We start from the raw sequence: 22,527 nt of genomic DNA, 5'->3' as shown, positions 1-22,527 counted from the left end.
CTGGCCTAACTTCTTTTATTTAACTAGGCAAGTCAGTTAAGAACAAATTCTTATTTACAATGACGGCCTACACCGGCCAAACCCGGATGATGCTGGGCCAATTGTGCGCCGCCCTATGGGCCTCCCAATAACGGACAGTTGTGATACAGCCTGGATTTGAACCAGGGTGTCTATAGTGATGCCTCTAGCACTGAGATGCAGTGCCTTAGACTGCTGCACCACTCGGGAGCCCCAACTTCTTCTGCACTGGTGTCAGAAATGGGATGGAGTTCACTGAAGGTGTGTTTTGGAGTGGGGTGTCTTAGAGCAGAGAAGTGCAGTTATATTTCACCCCAAAATGTTCTGTACCCTGGTCCACTCCTGTTTTGTAGATCTGCTAGGTCTGGATAGGTAACAGCAAAATGATCAAAGGTGTTAGTAATTGTCACTGAAAGTTACAGAAAAGCAAGGCAAGGTTGTGAGGTTTAGCTCGGTTGTGAAAGAGATTTGCGTCTGTTCAAATCTGGCATCAGGACAAAATGTGATTCAGAGTCCCCGAATATATTTTAAGTATTTTAATTAAACTCAAACTTATAAATGGTAAATGCAATTTTCATATATACGGGTTCACTGTATCACCGCGCAGGATGAACAGAGAACTGGTAAGGAGTACGTAAACAGCTGTTCTTATACCGTAGTTTCAACGCGTCTGTTGGCCTATCACAGTAGAGGCTGGGCTTGGTTTAGACTTTGCCCCCCTTTGATGGCCCTTTGTCCAAGCCCCTTGGCGCGTTCCTTTGTCCACATCTGGTTGCTGGGTAGATTAGATCCGTCTTGGGTCTGTCGATTCTACACTAAAACAGTTCCTAATATGGTATTGTCCAGTATTCTAAACTCCTGGTTGGCCTAGAGAGATGCACCCCTCCCCTCTACAGGCTGTCCACAGCTTTTATGGCCTGTGGTGGTCAGTCCTTACACACATACACACACACCCCCCTCTGTATTGTGTGTGTGTGTGTAACAAAACAATATTCATTTTCACCCTATATGCTACCCGGCTATAGTGCATAAACATAAATCCTAACAGTTGTGAGGTTTGGCAAGGTTGTGAGGTTTGTAAATCTCATTTAACGTTGAAGAGCATATAGCACTCGAGGCACATTCTCGCTCTTCTTGCAAAACACAATGATAGAAAACAAACGGTCCTCAATCAGCCTTTTGAATTTCTCTAGAGGCACCAATTCATCTAAATTGAGAGAGCCTTGCATAACGATAAAGACCAACAACACTTGGCCTATATTGTAAAGGCTAATATTATTTTAATGGTGTTAGTCTCCTGGTACAAATAACCACTTACATCACTTTACTATTTCTATCTGCTTCAGAATTTCCTTAGAATTCCTTCCCACTGCCCCGAACATAAAGTTTCCCGGTAGAACTAATTCAGGGGGATGTAGGGGTGTGTATGACCACAGGTCGTGTAGACTATACCGAAAAGTAGATGAATACTGTAGGCTACTCTTTGCCTAACCATTCCATGATTCGGAGCGGGGTGTGAGGAGCGGCTGGCTGCACCAATTTCTGTAGAACAAGATTGGGCTTTGGGTTCTATAAGGGAATGGGATTCCTGCCTGCGCGCACCAGATAGTGCATCAGCCACATTGTAAGTTTATACATTTTCCGCACGTTTTTTTTGTTTGTTGTGCATATTAACCTAGTCTACATTTAAATAATACAAAAATGTTGTGATTTAACGAATTTGCTCACAAAGTCTCAGTGTATATGCCTAATTATCCTTTTGAGGGACATACTTGGAAACATAATGTAGGTTTTATAGACAAACTTTTCAATTCAATTTGTGGTTTTGAGGATGTTATTCTAAGTGCAAAGTTGTTAAGTACATTTTTTAAAATGTAAAATAATCGTGTAGGCTAATAAAATAAATAGGCTGAAGTGAATTGATCACAAATCCCTCTATTGATGGTGTCCATTGGATAGGCCTACCTGTCGTCGCAATATGCGTTCATTTATGTTCAGCAAGTGAATAGTCTACTCTGAAATGTTAAACATTTAGGGCTACAAAGATAATAAAGCTGCCTTGGTGATTATAGTTAGGCTATAGACTGCATGCGCAACTTGCATGCTCTACATGTTTGAAGAGTGTATTGAACAAATTAATTAGTTACAAATTATTATGGAAAATATATATCTTTGCCGTGGATAAACCGGATCAAAATAAACAGTAGAATGGTATGTGTGCGTACATGCATGTGGCTTGACATTCATTGTAAGAAATTGTCCATTTGCCAAAATCATGTTCTGAGAACATTTGGATAACTTTCTCAACAGTCTTTGTTCCCAAAATTGGTGTGTTGGTTGTAGACAAATGGTGTTCACTGGTAGTGGAGCCTCCTGCCAGCTGGATGCTGTAACAGTATTTCACAGACACTCCAGACTACTGCAGATCATGCTTATCATACTACCCACCATTAATCACCATGCTGTACAGTTGCATAATAGACCATTCCCCTGTTGAAGTACTTTTGTTCACTAATGAAGTTTGTCAATGGATGACGCCTTATGATGCTGGGATGTTAGCACCTTATGATGCTGGGGTGTTAGTACCTTATGATGCTGGGGTGTTAGCACCTTATGATGCTGGGATGTTAGCACCTTATTAGGCTGGGATGTTAGCACATTATGATGCTGGGATGTTAGCACATTATGATGCTGGGATGTTAGTACCTTATGATGCTGGGATGTTAGCACCTTGTGATGCTGGGATGTTAGTACCTTATGATGCTGGGATGTTAGCACCTTATGATGCTGGAATGTTAGTACCTTATGATGCTGGGATGTTAGCACCTTATGATGCTGGGATGTTAGTACCTTATGATGCTGGGATGTTAGTACCTTATGATGCTGGGATGTTAGCACATTATGATGCTGGGATGTTAGTACCTTATGATGCTGGGATGTTAGCACCTTATGATGCTGGGATGTTAGTACCTTATGATGCTGGGATGTTAGCACCTTGTGATGCTGGGATGTTAGTACCTTATGATGCTGGGCTGTTAGTACCTTATGATGCTGGGATGTTAGAACCTTATGATGCTGGGATGTTTAAACCGTATGATGCTGGGATGTTAGTACCTTATGATGCTGGGATGTTAGCACCTTGTGATGCTGGGATGTTAGTACCTTATGATGCTGGGCTGGTAGTACCTTATGATGCTGGGCTGGTAGTACCTTATGATGCTGGGATGTTTAAACCGTATGATGCTGGGATGTTAGCACCTTGTGATGTTTTGTTTTCTAACAGTGTATATCTAAAACCTCAAAGGGTTCATCGGCTGTCCCCATAGAATAACTATTTGAAGAACCCTTTTTGGTTCCAGGTAAAAACTATTGCAGCCAACACTTTTGGGTTCCTTGTAGAACCTTTTCTACAGAGGGTTCATTTGGGAAACCTTTTTTTCTAAGACAGTGTGATTGTTCTTTGGCCCAGATGAATGTCCACACGTTTGATTCTGGATTTTAGATGAGCCCCCCCCAATGCTTTATAAATAAAGGCAGCCAGCACTCACAAAGATGGTACATTATTTTGTTTTACTCCATAAGATTTTAGTTTGACTTTCCAGGAAACCATGAATCAAGGTTTGAGGTTGAGCAGGTACAATGTTTGTGATGCTGGTTGTAAACTCAAGACACGATGTTGAGTCTTCGTCTGACCAGATAAACACAGTCAAGCACAGTTTATAGGTGCTTCACATCCCTATCCACAGATCACACAAATTCGCATGCACACACACACACACACACACACACACACACACACACACACACACACACACACACACACACACACACACACACACACACACACACACACACACACACACACACACACACACACACACACACACACACACACACACACACACACACACACACACACACACACACACACACACACACACACACACACACACACACACACACCACAGAGCAGAGTGAATACATCCATCAGTAGGTCCAACCCAGAGACCAGACCATCTAGTGACTGTTTATGGTTTCCTGTTTATATCGCTGTTGGGGGAAATCTTTTTTTCATGTTCAGGAAATTGCTCCAGGTGTGTTTACAGGTTCTGTCACGCCTTCTTCGACACCACATGAAGGCCTCCTCATCAAAACAATTAATTATAACCCACACAATAATTCACATTTCCTTTTGAAGTAGGATTCTTTCCTGTTGTGAGAAACTGGTCAAATGAAGATCCTGCATCTGTAACCATTATTCTGCCCTGCCCTCCACTTCTCTTTCCAAAGAACCGTTTCATTTAGATGGGATACTTTTGTTAAGACCAAAGTTTGGATACTTTCTCACTGTATCATTCAGTGTTGCTCTATTTCCTTTCAGGATAAACACAGTGTTCTCTTCTTGTTGTGTCAGTTCGCATCACAATGCCCATAGATGTGCACCCTTCATTTGTTGTGGAATTTCATAATGGGGAATTTCCGCCTAATACACAAGACAGAGCCAATTAACGGGAAAGTGGCCTTTCAGACCATTTAGGGCAATGTGTAATTGTTTCACCCCCAGGCTCAGACTTGATCTTGCCAAAGCCACATATTTTCATATACGTCTGTCAAAAGTTTCCAACACAAACAATACCGTTTTTAGTCTTCAATGACATCCAAACCACAACAGCCACATCAATAAGTGCCCTGACTTAATTTCTCAGATGTACTGGATCATATCACAGCCAAATCAGAGAAGTGCTCTAAGTTTGAAGCCAATAACAGCCGAGCAATAACATCTAATCAGTACTACTCCAACTGCTTATGGTTCAAGTAGCCTTAAATATTGTTATAGTTAAGCAATCTGGTACAATGTGATCATTACAATACGAATTCAGTGTAGTGTTCTGTTCTGTTCTATTGATGATCAAGGTCACACAGTACAATGTTATTAATACTGTGTAATTACTGTGGTTGTTACTGTACTGCATGACAACACTATTGTAGCCAACACTACATTACTTAAATCTGCAACATTGGTTTACTGAAACCTCAGCCACTGATAGATGTCAACTGCATCAGAGATTCAAACTCACTCATCCACCGCCACATTGTGAATAACAGTAAGACTGCAGCAACCACTGCTGCCAAGGTGATCTAACTCAGCTACGTGACAAATAAGAATCTATAAGAACGTTTAAAAAAAAAAACAAGAACAGTTTCACAGGCTTTCTGAATTTTCAACATGATTGAAATTAGCTGTGATAGTGGTTTTCTGGAAAAGCTGCTGCCACTCTCCCTGTAAAAAGCCTTTTGAGAAACACTATGTCTGTGTAAACAAACTGACTGTGTTCACACAGCTACCCGAAGAACACAATTCAGATTTTTTTTCCATATCCAATCTTTTTTTTCTGAGTGTCCAGACTCAGTGTCCAGACATTTTACCCATATCAGATTTGCTCATTCACACAGATGTAGCCTCTGAAGTAGATGGTCGGGCGGGGTGGATGTGGAGCCAGAGAAAGCAGGGGTACAAAGTGTAGAACCTACTTCCTACATTTGAATATACAAATTGATTTTATCAAACACGACTATGCTACATTTTATCTCTGGGACCATCAGGATGACAAATCAGAGCAAAATTACAGAATGTAAGTAAATTATTTACCTTCAGAGGTGAATGTATCAAACCAGTTGCTGTGGTACGTGTTTTGTTGTTTTGCACTCTCCTCAAACAATAGTATGGTATTGTTTCACTGTAATAGCTACTGTAAATTGGACAGTGCAGTTAGATTAACAAGAATTTAAGCTTTCTGCCAATATAAGACATGTCTATGTCCTGGAAAGTTTGCTGTCATGCTTATCACATTAGCGCAAGTTAGCTCAAACGTCCCAGTATAGGGACACCGATCATGTAGAAGTTAACTGCTTCAGCTGCCTGACTGTTCCATTAAACATACACATCATCATCATCATAAAGCCCGAAGATGTGAATGGATCCTATTTCAGAGCTCTTCCCCACAGCTGTATGCTGTTGTTAGCTCTGCTGACAAGACGTCCTAGACCTATGGGATAACGAATGCAATGTCCTTCTTCCCCTCCTCTTTCTCTAAATAGAGAAGCCTAACATTTACTTCTTATCACTTTCGATTTACAGCTGGTGCCGGCTGTGTTTTATACACAGAAGTTGAGGCTTTAGGAGGTGTAAACAAAGGAACTTGGCTGTTCAATGTATAGAACTACAGGTCATGCTAGTCTGGCTGTGGACCACAGGGGCTGTGTTTACATAGGCAGCCCAATTCAGATCTTTTCCAATTATTTCCATATCTGATACCTATCTGATCTTGTCCCTAATGTGTAAACAGCAACAACAAAAAACATTGGAATCTGATCTTTTGACTTATGATTTACTGTATACCACCACCATATGTGGATCTCAATCCTGATACAATTCTGATGCTACATATGTGACCTCAGTCTAGATGCTCAAATCAGAACTGATTTGCTCTGAAGTGTTCCTCTTTTTGCACATGACCTGCCATTACCATGGCAACCACCCCAACATTTTAATAACTGATGCCTAGCAGAACCCCACAGTCATCAGTTCAACAGTCAACATGGTTGATAGGTAACAAACATCAATTAAGCTTGAAATAAACCAGCCACTGAAACCCTATTGTTGATATATATGTTACGTTAAAGAGTCAGTCTTGGATAATTGTACTGGACCGTTCTGACCATAGACAATCTTGACCTTGACTCGTCATGAAGAGGTAAACAAAATGTTGGTGGTGGAATCATTGTCCTGTAGAAAGCTTTAAAGTACTCCATAATTTAACAGATCCCTTGTGCCTGAATGTTCACGGTCAATCTGTGACCACAGTTTCTGAGTGGAATAGATGATTTGCCATTGAAAACAATAGGCCCCCACTCTTTTAGACCCCACTCTGTTGACCGGAAAGGAACTGCTTTGAACGCTGCCTAAATAAACCGAGGTAGAGAACAGAGCGTGAAGGAAATGTGCATGGAGATCTGTTAGACCCAGATGTAAGTATATTCAGTGGACTCTGACCTGAACAAACGAGATGTGAAGACCGCCTTTCTTTTTTTTACCCCCTTTTACGTCGTATCCAATTGTTAGTAGTTACTATCTTGTCTCATCGCTACAACTCCCGCTTGGGAGAGACAAAGGTCGAGAGTCATGCGTCCTCCGAAACACAACCCAACCAAGCCGCACTGCTTCTTAACACAGCGCGCATCCAACCCGGATGCCAGCCGCACCAATGTGTCGGAGGAAACACCGTACACCTGGTTAGCGTGCACTGCGCCCGGCCCGCCACAGGAGTCGCTAGTGCGCGATGAGACAAGGACATCCCTACCGGCCAAACCCTCCCTAACCCGGGCAACACTAAGCCAATTGTGGGTCGCCCCATGGACCTCCCTGTCGCGGCCGGCTGCGACAGAGCCTGGGCTCGAACCCAGAGTCTCTGGTGGCACAGAGACCACTGCGCCACCAGGGAGGCCAAGACCGCCCTTTCAATCACTGTCATTCAAGTGCGATTCTTGTTTGAAATGGGGCTCTACAAATCATGATTACGTCCAGATGCATCCGGTTAGGATGGACCCCTGTTTCCTGAATTTCTCAACTCATTGGGATCGGGCCTCAACAAGCATTGGTATAAGACTCTTAAACAACCAGACACATACAGTACACATTAACCAGGCACACACACACACACACCCTCTCTCTGTTGATACAGTCAGTTTTAATTGCTGAGTTGATTATTGTTGAGCATTCTGACTGGAAAACTGTACAGTATGTTCCAGCCATTTCCCTTACCCTATCTCTGGAGTAAGTCTGACTGGACCCAGGCACATCAAGCATTGCTTTTTTAAAGGGAAACCTGTCAGAATTGTAATTTTATTTTAGTTGACTTGCAAGATAGGACGGCATATTTGGAATCCATTTGGGAATGGTGGTCGAATCTACAGATAATCCATAAATGAAGTATTTTCAGAAGGGCCTTTGTCCTAAATACGTTTATAGGCTGTTTTACATTAGCTGAATCCTGTCCTAAAGACATTTATAGGCTGTTTTACAGTAGCTGAATCCTGTCCTAAAGACATTTATAGGATGTTTTACATTAGCTGAATCCTGTCCTAAAGACATTTATAAGCTGTTTTACATTAACTGAATCCTGTCCTAAAGACATTTATAGGGTGTTTTACATTAGCTGAATCCTGTCCTAAAGACATTTATAAGCTGTTTTACATTAACTGAATCCTGTCCTAAAGACATTTATAGGCTGTTTTACATTAGCTGAATCCTGTCCTAAAGACATTTATAGGATGTTTTACATTAGCTGAATCCTGTCCTAAAGACATTTATAGGCTGTTTTACATTAGCTGAATCCTGTCCTAAAGACATTTATAGGCTGTTTTACATTAGCTGAATCCTGTCCTAATGAATCCTGTCCTAAAGACATTTATAGGCTGTTTTACATTAGCTGAATCCTGTCCTAAAGACATTTATAGGCTGTTTTACATTAGCTGAATCCTGTCCTAAACACATTCACATTTATAGGCTGTTTTACTTTAGCAGAATCCAGTCCTAAAGACATTTACAGGCTATGCTGTAGATTAGCTGAATCTTGTCCTAAAACATATTTATACACTGTGTTGTGCATTAGGTGAATCCTGTTCGGAAGTGAAAGAAACGAGGAAGAATAATTCAGATAAGCGGCCCTCTTCGACATGCCCTTCTGACCCAGTTGAAGTCAGAAGTTTACATACACTTAGGTTGGAGTCATTAAAAATAGTTTTTCAACCACTCCACAAATTTCTTGTTAACAAACTATAGTTTTGGCAAGTCGGTTAGGACATCTACCTTGTGCATGACACAAGTAATTTTCCCAAAAATTGTTTACAGACAGATTATTTCACTGTATCACAATTCCAGCGGGCCAGAAGTTTACATACACTAAGTTGACTGTGCCTTTAAACAGCTTGGAAAATTCCCGAAAATGATGTCATGGCTTTAGAAGCTTCTGATAAGCTAATTGACATAATTTGAGTCAATTGGAGGTGTACCTGTGGAGGTATTTCAAGGCCTACCTTCAAATTCAGTGCCTCTTTGCTTGACATCATGGGAAAATCAAAAGAAATCAGCCAAGACCTCAGCCAAGAATTGTAGACCTCCACAAGTCTGGTTCATCCTTGGAAGCAATTTCCAAACGCCTGAAGGTACCACGTTCATCTGTACAAACAATAGTACGCAAGTATAAACACCATGGGACCACGCAGCCATCATACCGCTCAGGAAGGAGACGCGTACTTTGGTGCGAAAAGTGCAAATCAATCCCAGAACAACAGCAAAGGACCTTGTGAAGATGCTGGAGGAAACAGGTACAAAAGTATCTATATCCACAGTAAAACAAGTCCTATATCGACATAACCTGAAAGACCGCTCAGCAAGGAAGAAGCCACTGCTCAAAAACCGCCATAAAAAAGCCAGACTACGGTTTGCAACTGCACATGGGGACAAAGATTGTACTTTTTGGAGAAATGCCCTCTGATCTGATGAAACAAATATAGAACTGTTTGGCCATAATGACCATTGTTATGTTTGGAGGAAAAAGGGGGAGGCTTGTAAGCCGAAGAACACCATCCCAACCATGAGGCACGTGGGTTTCAGCATCATATTGTGTGGGTGCTTTGCTGCAGGAGGGACTGGTGCACTTCACAAAATATATGGCATCATGAGGATGGAAAATTAAGTGGATATATTGATGCAACATCTCAAGTCATCAGTCAGGAAGTTAAAGCTTGGTCGCAAATGGGTCTTCCAAATGGACAATGACCCCAAACATACTTCCAAAGTTGTGGCAAAATGGCTTAAGGACAACAAAGATAAGGTATTGGAGTGGCTATCACAAAGCCCTGACCTCAATCCTATAGAAAATTTGTGGGCAGAACTGAAAAAGCATGTGCGAGCAAGGAGGCCTACAAACCTGACTCAGTTACACCAGCTCTGTCAGGAGGAATGGGCCAAAATTCACCCAACTTATTGTGGGAAGCTTGTGGAAGGATACCCAAAACATTTGACCCAAGTTAAACAATTTAAAGGCAATGCTACCAAATACTAATTGAGTGTATGTAAACTTCTGACCCACTGGGAATGTGATGAAAGTAATAAAAGCTGAACTAAATCGTTCTCTCTACTATTATTCTGACATTTCACATGTTTTAAATAAAGTGGTGATCCTAACTGACCTAAGACAGGGATTTTTTACTCTGATTAAATGTCAGGAATTGTGAAAAACTGAGTTTAAATGTATTTGGCTAAGGTGTATGTAAACTTCCGACTTCAACTGTACATCAAAATACTGATGATAATAAAATAAAATTGTGTTCTGAAATGAAATGTTGGCCTCTGTTCACTTTAATACATGTACATAAAAAAGCTCAATATTGCAATTCAATACATCTAACAATGACATGGAGGATTTTGTGAAACTGGCATCTCACATATCAAAAACACTGATGATAAAATAAAATTGTGGCCTCTGTGAAATGACATTTTGACATCCTTTAAAAGTAAATTTAAAAAACTATATTGCAATACAATAAATCTTGGTTTTAAAGAGTTTACTGTGCAGTTTTTAGAGTCACAGGAAACAGTTTGGGACAATAAACAAACTTGAATCATCACAACTGTAAGACATGTGTATATCAAATGCTTTGTGACAGAAAAGCTCTCTAATGTCCACTACATAAGGTCCCTCTGTTGTACACCCAACTCTATCTGCATTAAAATGTTCATCAAGACATATTGTTTGTAGGGCAAAAGTATCCAACAGTAACCTCTCATCTTTAACAACAACATGGTGGATTTTCTGAAAAACTGGCATCTCACAATGGACTTTAAGACAAACAACTAAACCTGAACGATGCATATTTCCATGGTGTTTGGCCCATTTAACATTTAAAACCGTGGTGTCAATTGGTACCTGAAGAGTCTCAGCCATCTTACAGCCACAGTCCACCACATTTAAAGATAACATTTTACCTGGACCGATCATGACTCTGTTGGTGTCAAATGTCTGCCAACTGTATGCTATTTGACTTTGGTGTTTTTTTGTCAATGTTTTAGTTAAATTTTTGAAGCATTTTAAAGCTTTTTAATAGTTTTTTAAAGAAATTATGCCTTGCTTCATAGTGCATGCACCAGCTATGCAAAACTGGTCCAATTTTAAGCATACATGTGGGGTAATGCATCATAAAATGATGCTTTGGTAGCAACCTCTTTTTTTGGAAACCATTGCTTGAATAACCTGTGTTGTTCTGCGATTAAGTGTTGTAATACCCTTTGATATCATTGGAGAAAATACAATGTTTGCTATCTGAAGCAACAGCAACAGTAAATACCAGTGTAGATCATTTGGGCGTGCATACTGTCCATAAACCACTAAAAGTGGTATAACTTAATGTTACTGTAGCTAGCTAGCTAATTAGCTCTAGCTAGATGATCACATTAGCATCTGACTATGCAAATCGTGCAGTAACAGTAAGCCTACACTACAGTGCTAGCTAGCTGTAATGTTGCTCAACAGTTTTAATTTGCACACAAAGTTAACCAATAACAGTGAACTTACCTGGAATTCTAATTAAGTTAAGAAATGATGAAATTCTGTGGTTCTGTGAATGACTACTGATGTTTGGCGGATCCACGCTCTCGATCTGTCCACTCTTTCCATTCACGAGACACTTGCAAATGGACAATGGTGGCAAACTCTAAATTTAACCAAAATTAGTGGCCGTGGTCATGCTGTTTCACTCCAATAGAATTGTATCTGTATTTTTGCTCACACTCTAGCGGCCGCTGGTAATAATTACACTCTAAAATGATTTCATTTCACTACTTGAGAGGAAAATAATTTTTACTCCAGAATAAACACAAAACGTTCTACATAGAAAGAAAGGTGCTAAGAGTGTCTTGTGATCTGCCAATTGATATAGACATGACTATATTGAAGTGTCTTGTGATCTGCCAATTGATATAGACATGACTATATTGAAGTGTCTTGTGATCTGCCAATTGATATAGACATGACTATATTGAAGTGTCTTGTGATCTGCCAATTGATATAGACATGACTATATTGAAGTGTCTTGTGATCTGCCAATTGATATAGACATGACTATATTGAAGTGTCTTGTGATCTGCCAATTGATATAGACATGACTATATTGAAGTGTCTTGTGATCTGCCAATTGATATAGACATGACTATATTGAAGTGTCTTGTGATCTGCCAATTGATATAGACATGACTATATTGAAGTGGCTTGGGGGAAGGAGACTAGTGTGGCCAAATCCATCTCTCAAACAGGACAGCCCCCCCCCTCGTTATACCTGCACAGACTGGTTTCTTCAGAAAGGTTTGATTTTAACCATCAGTCCAGTGTCATCGCACACACTTCTGAGGTACATGCACACGCACACACACACACGCATGTGCAATCGTGTGCAAACACACACAGACACACGCATGTATGAACACACACACGCACACGCACACACACACACAAGCAATCAGGGACCTTAGATGTTGTCTGATGCACTGCATCTGGAACTGATTGGCTATCTATTTACAGAGCAGCAACCCAGAGAAATCCATTTAATCCAGATGCTTCATGTTTGGCCAACTGTGCTCTGAAGTCATTAAATGTTTGCCCTTGATTTTACTGTAAGATACTCAAATAGTCAAAGTAGCCTTTCCTCCACCTCCACATTGCCTCAAACTATTTAAAAAATGTATAATCTAATTTAGGCACTGACATGTAACCGGTGTGAAATAGCTAGCTAGCTAGTTAGTGGTGCGCGCTAGTGGCATTTCAATCAGTGACAAGACTCTCTCTGAGACCTTGAAGTAGTTGTTTCCCTTGCTCTGCAGTGGTCCATGGTACTAATGTAAAGGCTTTTGTGGAGCGATAGGTAACGATGCTTCGTCTGAGGCAATTGTTGATGTGTTCATAGGATCCCTATTTTCGAGCCCAGGTTGGGGTGAGGAGAGTGACGGAAGCAACACTGTTACACATGCATGAGCAGGGTTGGGTAGGTTACTTTCTAAATGTAATCCGTTACAGTTACTAGTTAACTGTCCAAAATTGTAATCAGTAATGTAACTTTTGGATTACCCAAACTCAGTAATGTAATCTGATTACATTCCGTTACTTTTTGGTTACTTTCCCCTTAAGCGGCATTAGAAGAATGCCTCTTAAGGGGAAATTGCAGAGAAATTGCAGGGATTTCCCTTAACGGGAAATTGCATCTATTGCAGGATAAATCAATGTTAAAGTTTACATAGCTGGCCATATATGGATGTTAAATTTTACTTTATGGGTTGGTTATGTAGGCTTCTTCTAACCCATCACTTTCTACTACATATAATAATACGATTCAATTATATTTTTACATTAAAAATCAAAGTCTATCAGAAATCCAGTCATTCCAATAAATGTTATGCCCCTTGATCTTCAAGAATAGGACTTGGAAATATGGAAGTATAGATTAGCCAAATTGTTTAATCTGAGCATGACCCCAAAATGAAGGACTTATTAGCCAGCCCTACTCTGTTGTTTATGATTTTATTGTCATGGAGGACTGATCGGGCTCATTGATTTGAGTTGAAAGATAAATTCTTCGCTCATGGAATTGCATGCTTTGAGCACTACTGGAAAGTGCAATTTACATGTGAAAAATGAATACCATATGCTGCATTTGCTATAGGCCTATTGTTTACCTTTTTGTTGGTGACACTTTGATATCTTGATAATATGCAGATGTTTAAATGGCAAATCCACAGATGAAACAACAACAAAACGGTTGCCCCGCCTCTGTTTTGGTAAAAAGCTAAGGGATGGGCCTGGAGAAATGTAACCACTCTCAGATTAATAGACAGAGCTATGGACACAAGGACTGGTCATCCATGATATCAAAATGATTGATATCAAAATGACTGACCATCCATGATATCCATGTTATGAGGCTATACAGTGTTGGTTTACATTTACAATGTTTACAAACATTGGAGTAAAACAATCTTATATTTTGAGTTCTCATGGAGTGTGACAGTAAAATTAAGCTCATGAGGCATGTATAAGTTATACTCTTCAAGAATAAATGGATATATATACATATACATACAATTTATAAGTCTAAAAATGGATGTAGCAACTACAGATTGTCCCTTTAAGTCTATTAAAGGTGTACAAGGTTGAGCATGTGTCCATTAGGCCTATGGATTTTTTTGATTAGCATGAATTGGATTGAGCAATAAAAGCCCCACTTTTATTCCATAGGCTTGGATCCGCACTATGCAGCTGTTGCAAGACCAAATTTTTCACCGGCTGTCCACTGGTTTAAAAAAAAAAAAGATTGATAGGCAGCTTAAAATTCTTGAATTCAACCATTATTGTGTTCAAATACACATATAGATTTGTGAACAGCCATCCACAACAACCACAATCCATAAGGAGCAAATAGCTAAATGAGAGAGGTGCCGTGTGATTTACATCAATGCACTATATAGATATCAATAATAAGTGATATCTGTATCGCCCTAGACTACACCACTGCTGTCATCTTTACCTCCAAGCATTTATTCAAGTTGGATAACGTTTGGATGCCGACAGCAATCGCAGCATTGGAAGACATAGCTTTGACTGTAGACTACAGAAGCCCATTCCTGCTCTTTTCCCACAATCCATCAAACACATTTGGTGTGCCATCATAGTGGTCTCTGATTTGTGGTCAGACTCGCTCAGGTAGAACAAACTTAAACTCGCTCCTTTTTTCAATGCTGATTTGAATGTCATTGAAAAAAACGAAGTGTTAAAGATTAGGTTTTTTCGCAAAAACATCCTTTCTGAATTTAAAAAGAATCCTTGAAGTAATCATGTTGTTTTTCAGATGTATCTGTACATGTAATCCGTTACTCCCCAACCCTGAGCATGAGCATGAGTAGTGCAAAATAATCTGTTATCATGTAAGAAAAATGTACAAATGAAGGCTAGGATGTCACAGGATGCTATGTTTAAATTCGATCTAACCACATTTCAGTTGAATCTGTTGTCAACACAACTTGATCTGATAAACAGCAACTTTCTGTGTTCCAACAGTTGATCTGTCCATGTTTGTGTTGAAGGAGATAGACTAGAGAAACGTTCCAACATGGAAGGGACACAGGGCCTCCTGGCCATCTTCACCATAGCTACATGTTTTCTGGTTAACGGAGCACAAAAAACAGGTAAGCATGTTTGTCTATTGACATCTGAATCATTCCAGAATGCAGACCGCAGTCCAGAATGGCATAAACAGAGAAGCATTGAAGAAATACCAGACAAATACAAAATGATGACCAACTCTTTGGGGCTTCAGACTGCTGAGCAGTTATAAGAAATGTGTTTTTATAAAAGCACGATAAAAATAATATTTGATTAATAGATTGATTTATTGATTAATTGCTTTCATTGCTCATCCCATGAGCAAAAATCCTTGTGGTTTAGACACTTGTACGGAATTCCATTGGCTGACGACTGTTTTCTTCCCCTCCCAGTCTGCAAGGAAGAGGCCGTGGCCGACATCGTCTTCCTGGTGGACGGTTCATGGAGCATCGGCTCAGAGAACTTCAAACAGATTCGCCAGTTCTTGTACACGCTGGTCAACAGCTTTGACGTGAGCCCCGACCATGTGCGCATCGGGCTGGTCCAGTACAGCAACACGCCGCGCACCGAGTTCCTCCTCAACACCTTCCAGGACAAACAGGACATCCTGCAGTACATTAACAACCTGCGTTATATGGGCGGTGAAACCAACACGGGCCTGGGCCTGGACTTCCTGCTGAACGAGCTCTTTGTTGACCGCGCAGGGAGCCGGGTGAATGAGAACGTGCCCCAGATCGCCGTGGTGATCACTGACGGTGAATCAATGGACAATGTGGGGCTGCATGCCCTTAAGCTGAAGAAGCAGGGCGTCACGCTGTACGCCATCGGGATCAAAGAAGCAGACGAAGATCAGCTGAAGGAGATTGCCACTACACCTCACAACCAGCACGTGTACAGCGTGTCGGACTTTGCTGCGCTGCAGGGGATCTCCCAGAGCCTCATCCAGGTGCTGTGTACTACCGTAGATGAGGCAAAGAGACCAATATCCAAAGTGGTACAAGGTACTATGACAGTGTATTTATTGCTTCCATTTGAAAAATATTCTTTATAAATAAATTACATGATTATTTTCCTTAATCTCCAGAGTGCCTCAACGCCACAGTGGCTGACATTGTGTTCCTTGTGGATGGCTCCACCAGCATCAGCCCAACAAACTTCCAGGAGGTTCGTAAGTTTCTCCACAGCTTCATCGAGGGGCTGGATATCGGAGCGGACAAGGTTCGCGTAGGACTGGCCCAGTTCAGTAATGAGATCCAGAAGCAATTCCATTTGGGGGAACATACGGACCAAAGGGCCCTACTGGAGCAAGTGGACAGGCTTCCACAGCTCGGGGGAGGCACAGCCACCGGCAAAGCCATTACTGTCCTTCGGGAAGAGTTTTTCACCAAGGCCAACGGGAGCCGCGCTGATCAGAGGGTGCCTCAGATTGCTGTGGTGCTCACCGACGGGGAGTCTGCGGACGACGTAGAGCTGCCAGCCAAGGCGCTAAGGAAGCAAGGGGTCATTGTGTTTGCTATTGGAGTTGGGGCAGCCAACATCAACGAGCTGAAGGATATCGCTAACAGGCCCCACAAGCATTTCCTGGTCAACATAGAAAGTTTCCAGGCCCTACAAACACTTTCTCAGGGTCTGCTGCAGACTGTCTGTGTCTCCATGGAGAGCCAGAGGATGGGTAAGGGACTTTTATACTTTTATAAGGAAACATACTGTATGTTGTAACAAATTATGAATGTTGAACTTGCAAAGTATGTAATCCAAGTGACTTGCCTTAGTTGTACCATGGGATACCATTCTAAGCAAAAGTATGCAACCTTGAGAGGCAGACATTGGTTACGGCCGCTTGTGCCAACATTAAAGTCAACATTAAAAGGACAATTTCTAAAAATGAAAATAAAATATGACATACATTCACACTGTTGTCATAACAATTATTCTTAATTTTTTCAGCTCTAATCCCAAAGTTCTCTGATATCTTCTTCCTGGTGGACAGCAATATGATGCAGGCAGACTTCCAGCTCGTCAGAACCCTTCTGATGCGACTGGTCAACCAGCTCAACCCGTGCACTAAAACAATGCGTCTGGGTCTGGCCCAGTTTGCCCAGGACACCAAGGTGGAGTTCTTACTGAACACCCACAACACCAAGGAAGAATACTTGGCAGCTCTCAGGAAATTCAGGCTGCCGCTGCGTCCCAACAGGTCTCGTCACCTGGGCGATGCCCTGGAATACGCCCGTGCACACTTCTTCACTACAGCGTCTGGTGGCCGTAATGAACAAGGCTACCGGCAGTTTCTAGTCACGGTGACAGGGGGGGATTCAAAGGATAACGTGATGAAGGTGGCACGTACTATCAAATCTGAAGGGACAACCATTGTGTCTATCGGGTTGGGTGAATCTACACTTCCAGAGCTAAAGTTAATGGCCACCTCACCATTCTTTTACCAGACTACACCCATCGCCTCTGTGCTAAAGACTGTTTTTGAGACTGAAGAGGTGGTCACTGTGACTGACGGTAAGGGCATTTGTGGATTTTTGCTGAATTAAGTGAATATCTGATCTCTTGTGAAATAATTGCTCATTATACATAAAGGATAACAGATTGCTGTTGACTAACAATTTCCTCTCTATTGCAGATTGCAGTGAAGCTTCACTGGCTGACATTGTGTTTATAGTTGATGTGTCTTCGAGCTATAGAACTGCAAACTTCCAGCTGGTTCGTGGATTCATCCACAAGATAGTGGACGGCCTAGATATGGACTTCAACAGGGTGAGGGTGGGCATTGTCCTCTATAGCAACAAGGCCTCGGCCCAGGTCTACCTCAACTCCTTCCAAGATAAAACAAATATCCTTCAGTTCATCAAGATCCTGCCCTACCGTCGCGGTCTCACATACACTGGCGAGGCCCTGGAGTATGCCAGGGAGAAGATGTTTATCAAGGAGAGGGGCAGCCGGAAAGAACAGGGGGTGCAGCAGGTGGCGATAGTCATCACCGGAAAGTCCCAGGACAACGTAACTTCTCATGCCGCTGCACTGCGCAGAGCTGGTGTCACTGTCTACGCAGTGGGGATCAAGGATGCTGACGAGAACGAGCTGAGACAGATTGCTTCAGATCCCCCTAACAAGCACGTATTGCATGTGGACAGCTTTGCCAAGCTCAAGACCCTGGAGAAGAGCCTGAAGAGCGTGTGCTACAACATCCTGAAAAAAGCAGTCAAAGACAACGCAAGGACATACACTGCCAAGCAAAGTGAGATCAAAATGACTGTACCAATGCTTCTTGTTGTTTCATTTGTAGAGGAATGTTGATACAGATGTAATGTGGTCTCCGAGATGACACTAGTGCTTTCTTTTCTCTTTTGATTCTAGGCTGTTTGCAGACAGATGAAGCAGACATGTTCTTCCTGATCGACCACTCAGGGAGTATTGAATATCCAGACTTTGCTGACATGAAGACATTTATTAAAGAATTCATAGACACATTCCACATCGGACCGCATCATGTCCGCGTGGGTGTGGTAAAGTTCTCTGATACACCAGCTCTTGAGTTTGATTTGACAACCTACCCTGACAAACCTTCAGTGGAGAAAGCAGTGGATGGTATCATCCAACTTGGAGGCGGGACAAGTACCGGATTAGCGCTGACCTCTATGGGTCCCTACTTTGATCGGGCTAAGGCCACCCGTAGTAACAAAGTTCGCGAGTACCTCATTGTCATCACAGACGGAGAGTCTCAAGACAACGTGAAGGATCAAGCAGCGAAGCTGAGGGCGCAGGGCATCATCATATATGCCATTGGGGTGAATCTAGCTAACGATACACAGCTGCTGGAGATTGCTGGCAGCCAAGAGAAGAAGTTCTTTGTCAACAACTTTGATGCTCTGAAACCAATAAAAAATGACATCATCACAGATATCTGCTCCCCTGATAGTAAGTGCATCTCTATTGTTTTTAAGTGTTACATCTTATTTATTTTCTGATTTCAGTAAAAATATGAAACACCTTGTCTCTTGCCAGGGATTGATTATGAGCACACATTGAGTTATAACAACAGCTAAATTAATATTTGTTCTCTTTTCACAGTTTGCAAGGACATGAAGGGGGACGTCCTCTTCTTGATCGACAGCTCAGGTAGTATCAACAACCCAGACTTCCAGAAGATGAAGGTCTTCATGCAATCCATCATCAACAAATCTGACATAGGCCTGGATAAAGTGCACGTGGGCATCATACAGTTCAGCACCAGCCAACAGGTGATCTTCCCTCTCAACAAGCATAACGATAAGGAAGGCATGTTGCATGATTTACAAATGATGCAACAGATAGGCGGGGGCACACTCACCGGCGAAGCCCTGTCCTACACCTCGCAGTTCTTTGACCCACCGAAAGGAGGGCGCACTAACGTGAAGCAGTTCCTGATTGTCGTAACCGATGGTGAGGCGCAGGATGAGGTAACGTCTCCTGCCAAGAAACTTCAAGACAAGGGTGTGATCATCTACACTATTGGGGTGGTCAATGCCAACAATACACAGTTACTGGAGATCAGTGGCGCACAGGAGAGGGTCTACTCCGAGAGGGACTTTGATGCACTCAAGGCTTTGGATAGCCAACTGGCATTGGCAATCTGTGATCCGGAGTGAGGTGAGTGCCACTTGGTTCATGAAACATTACTTAACCTGTCTAGCCCCGGGGTTCCGCTAGCGGAACTCCTCCCACATTCCACTGAAAAGGCAGAGCGCGAAATTCAAAAAATATTTTTGAGAAATATTTAACTTTCACACATTAACAAGTCCAATACAGCAAATGAAAGATAAACATCTTGTGAATCCAGTCAACATGTCCGATTTTTAAAATGTTTTACAGCGAAAACACCACGTATATTTATGTTAGCTCACCACCAAACACAAAAAAGCACAGACATTTCTTTCACAGCACAGGTAGCTTGCACAAAACCAACCAAACTAACCAAGAACCAACCAAACTAACCAAGAAACAACTTCATCAGATGACAGTCTTATAACATGTTATACAATAAATCTATGTTTTGTTCGAAAAATGTGCATATTTGAGGTATAAATCCTAGTTTTACATTGCAGCTACCATCACAGCTACCATCACAAATAGCACCGAAGCAGCCAGAGTAATTATAGAGACCAACGTGAAATACCTAAATACTCATCATAAAACATTTATGAAAAATACATGGTGTACAGCAAATGAAAGACAAACATCTTGTGAATCCAGCCAATATTTCAGATTTTTTAAGTGTTTTACAGCGAAAACACAATATAGCATTATATTAGCTTACTACAATAGCCAACCACACAACAGCATTGATTCAAGGCAACAGTAGCGATAGCGACAAAACCAGCAAAAGATATTAATTATTTCACTAACCTTCATAAACTTCATCAGATGACAGTCCTATAACATCATATTACACAATACATATATGGTTTGTTCGAAAATGTGCATGGTTATCCGTGGTTATACATTGTGAAAACGTAGCAACTATTTTCCAGAATCTCCGGATATATTTCTGACACTCACCTATTCTGACCAAATAACTAATCATAAACTTTACTAAAAAATACATGTTGTACAGGAAATGATAGATACACTAGTTCTTAATGCAATCGCCGTGTTAGAATTCTAAAAATAACTTTAGTACGACATACTGTTACGGGATTTTTGTGTTTAATGACTAAAATATGTATACATTTGACTTATTATAGGGCCTGGCACATTACAAACGGATGGGATGAAGAGGAAGTAAGACCTGACTGGATGGTTGACTTCCGGGGATTTCAGTAAGATAAAAAGGCCCAGAGTGGATGTCTGGTTGTTATGTGGAGGGATGAGGTTGTGGCCTGACCTGCCTACCAATTGGACCGATAGTATTTATTTAGACATGCTTTTCACCCTTATCTAAAACAAGGACCTAGAACCAGGTAGAAGAGAGAGGAGGAGTGATCCGTCCGGATCTTTTGACAATAGTATTTACATAGGATAGTATTGGATATGTTATCGGCAGAAAAGGGTGGCGTGTGCGTCTTATTTGGAGCAGAATGTTGCACATTTATCCCTGATAACACGGCTCTAGACGGATCAGTGACCTAGGCCCTGATTGGTTTAACCACCTTAGCTCACGAATTGGCAGAAAACTTTGGGGTCGATAATTCTCTTAAAAATGGATGTGACAGTATGTTTGGGGAATGGAAAATTGTCATAATAACTGTGTCGTGGGCCAATTTCACCTGTATGAGTGTTTTGATTCTGTGTGAATTCTGTTTGATTCTGGGTGTGAAAGGTCTCATTTCCAGGACTCTGGAGAAATCAAGGACAATATTGATGATAAGGATATGAACCGATTCCAAGTTCTGACCAGTGGGAGGATGAATACTGGTTCCCAGACCAAGGATGGATCCGGCTACTTTGAGACATTATAAATATTAGTTCCCATCTTCTGTTGATGATTTTTATGTTAGACTGTTTCTTTGATGAAGATTATAGTTATATTTCTGATGTATATATATATACAATATATACAATATACAATTGTATATATATATAATATACAATTCATATATTGATGTAGTGTAATATTTTGTGGTTGATTTAGGTTGTATTTGGAAAACAAGAAATATTTCTAATAAAAATTGAATTGTGCTTTTTAATATTTCTAATAAAACTAGAAGTACAATTAAAGGTATAATATTTAGTCATAGGGTGGATATGTTACGGGATTTTTGTGTTTAATGACTAAAATATGTATACATTTGACTTAGAATTATAACTCATAAATGTTGAATGTTATGTGTTCCTTGTTAGAAAGAATGGGTTTATCTTCAGATAGGCTAGAATGATGTCTCTACCCAGGGAGGGGAAAGACCTTGAGTTGGTTGTAGATAATTTAACAGGTGGCAGACAGTAATGAGAACTCGAACTGTATTGCCATTGTATCCGAGAGGAGGTTGGACATTAAAACCTATGACATCATCTTTATTATATAACCTGATGTAAAATGTATTATGATCAGTACTCTCGAGAATAAACGCTATTGATTGATTGATTTTAAGACTGGTTTCTGTCCATTTGGCTGATAATTATCTTACAAATTCTTATTTATGGGCAGAGTGTTTTAATTGAATTGGTTGATAAACAGGAATCAAAATTCCTTTAACACATACAGCTTACGTTATAGCGAGAGAGCGCCCAAAATCTGGGCGGAAACTAATAGTAAACATTTTCGACAGAAATACGAAATAACATCATAAATGGGTCCTACTTTTGTTGAGCTTCC

At 41.1% G+C, this 22,527-nt stretch overlaps 1 protein-coding gene across 4 annotated transcripts; it reads left to right on the top strand.

Annotated features, from left to right (window-relative positions):
• The first annotated feature begins 1,508 nt into the window (after positions 1–1,508).
• LOC139572287 (collagen alpha-4(VI) chain-like) lies at positions 1,509–22,302 on the top strand. Of its 4 annotated transcripts, XR_011674372.1 has the most exons (10): positions 1,509–1,642; positions 15,183–15,310; positions 15,620–16,228; positions 16,312–16,899; positions 17,175–17,738; positions 17,860–18,474; positions 18,594–19,154; positions 19,308–19,865; positions 20,960–21,034; positions 21,535–22,302. XR_011674372.1 is itself a non-coding variant. In XM_071394944.1 (9 exons), the coding sequence occupies exons 2-8, from the start codon at positions 15,235–15,237 to the stop codon at positions 19,862–19,864; spliced, it is 3,570 nt and encodes a 1,189-aa protein (XP_071251045.1). In that variant the 5' UTR covers positions 1,515–1,642; positions 15,183–15,234; the 3' UTR covers position 19,865; positions 20,960–22,302. The 4 variants fall into 4 exon arrangements, 3 of the variants coding, with proteins under 3 accessions (XP_071251045.1, XP_071251046.1, XP_071251047.1); XM_071394944.1 differs by having other exon boundaries at positions 1,515–1,642; positions 20,960–22,302; XM_071394945.1 differs by having other exon boundaries at positions 1,522–1,642; positions 15,209–15,310; positions 20,960–22,302.
• Positions 22,303–22,527: the final 225 nt, after the last annotated feature.

Source organism: Salvelinus alpinus, chromosome 4, assembly GCF_045679555.1.
Source record: "Salvelinus alpinus chromosome 4, SLU_Salpinus.1, whole genome shotgun sequence".
NCBI classification, from domain to species: domain Eukaryota; kingdom Metazoa; phylum Chordata; class Actinopteri; order Salmoniformes; family Salmonidae; genus Salvelinus; species Salvelinus alpinus.
The sequence above is the reverse complement of the archived record's forward strand: the minus strand, read 5'-3'. Positions and strand labels throughout refer to the sequence as shown.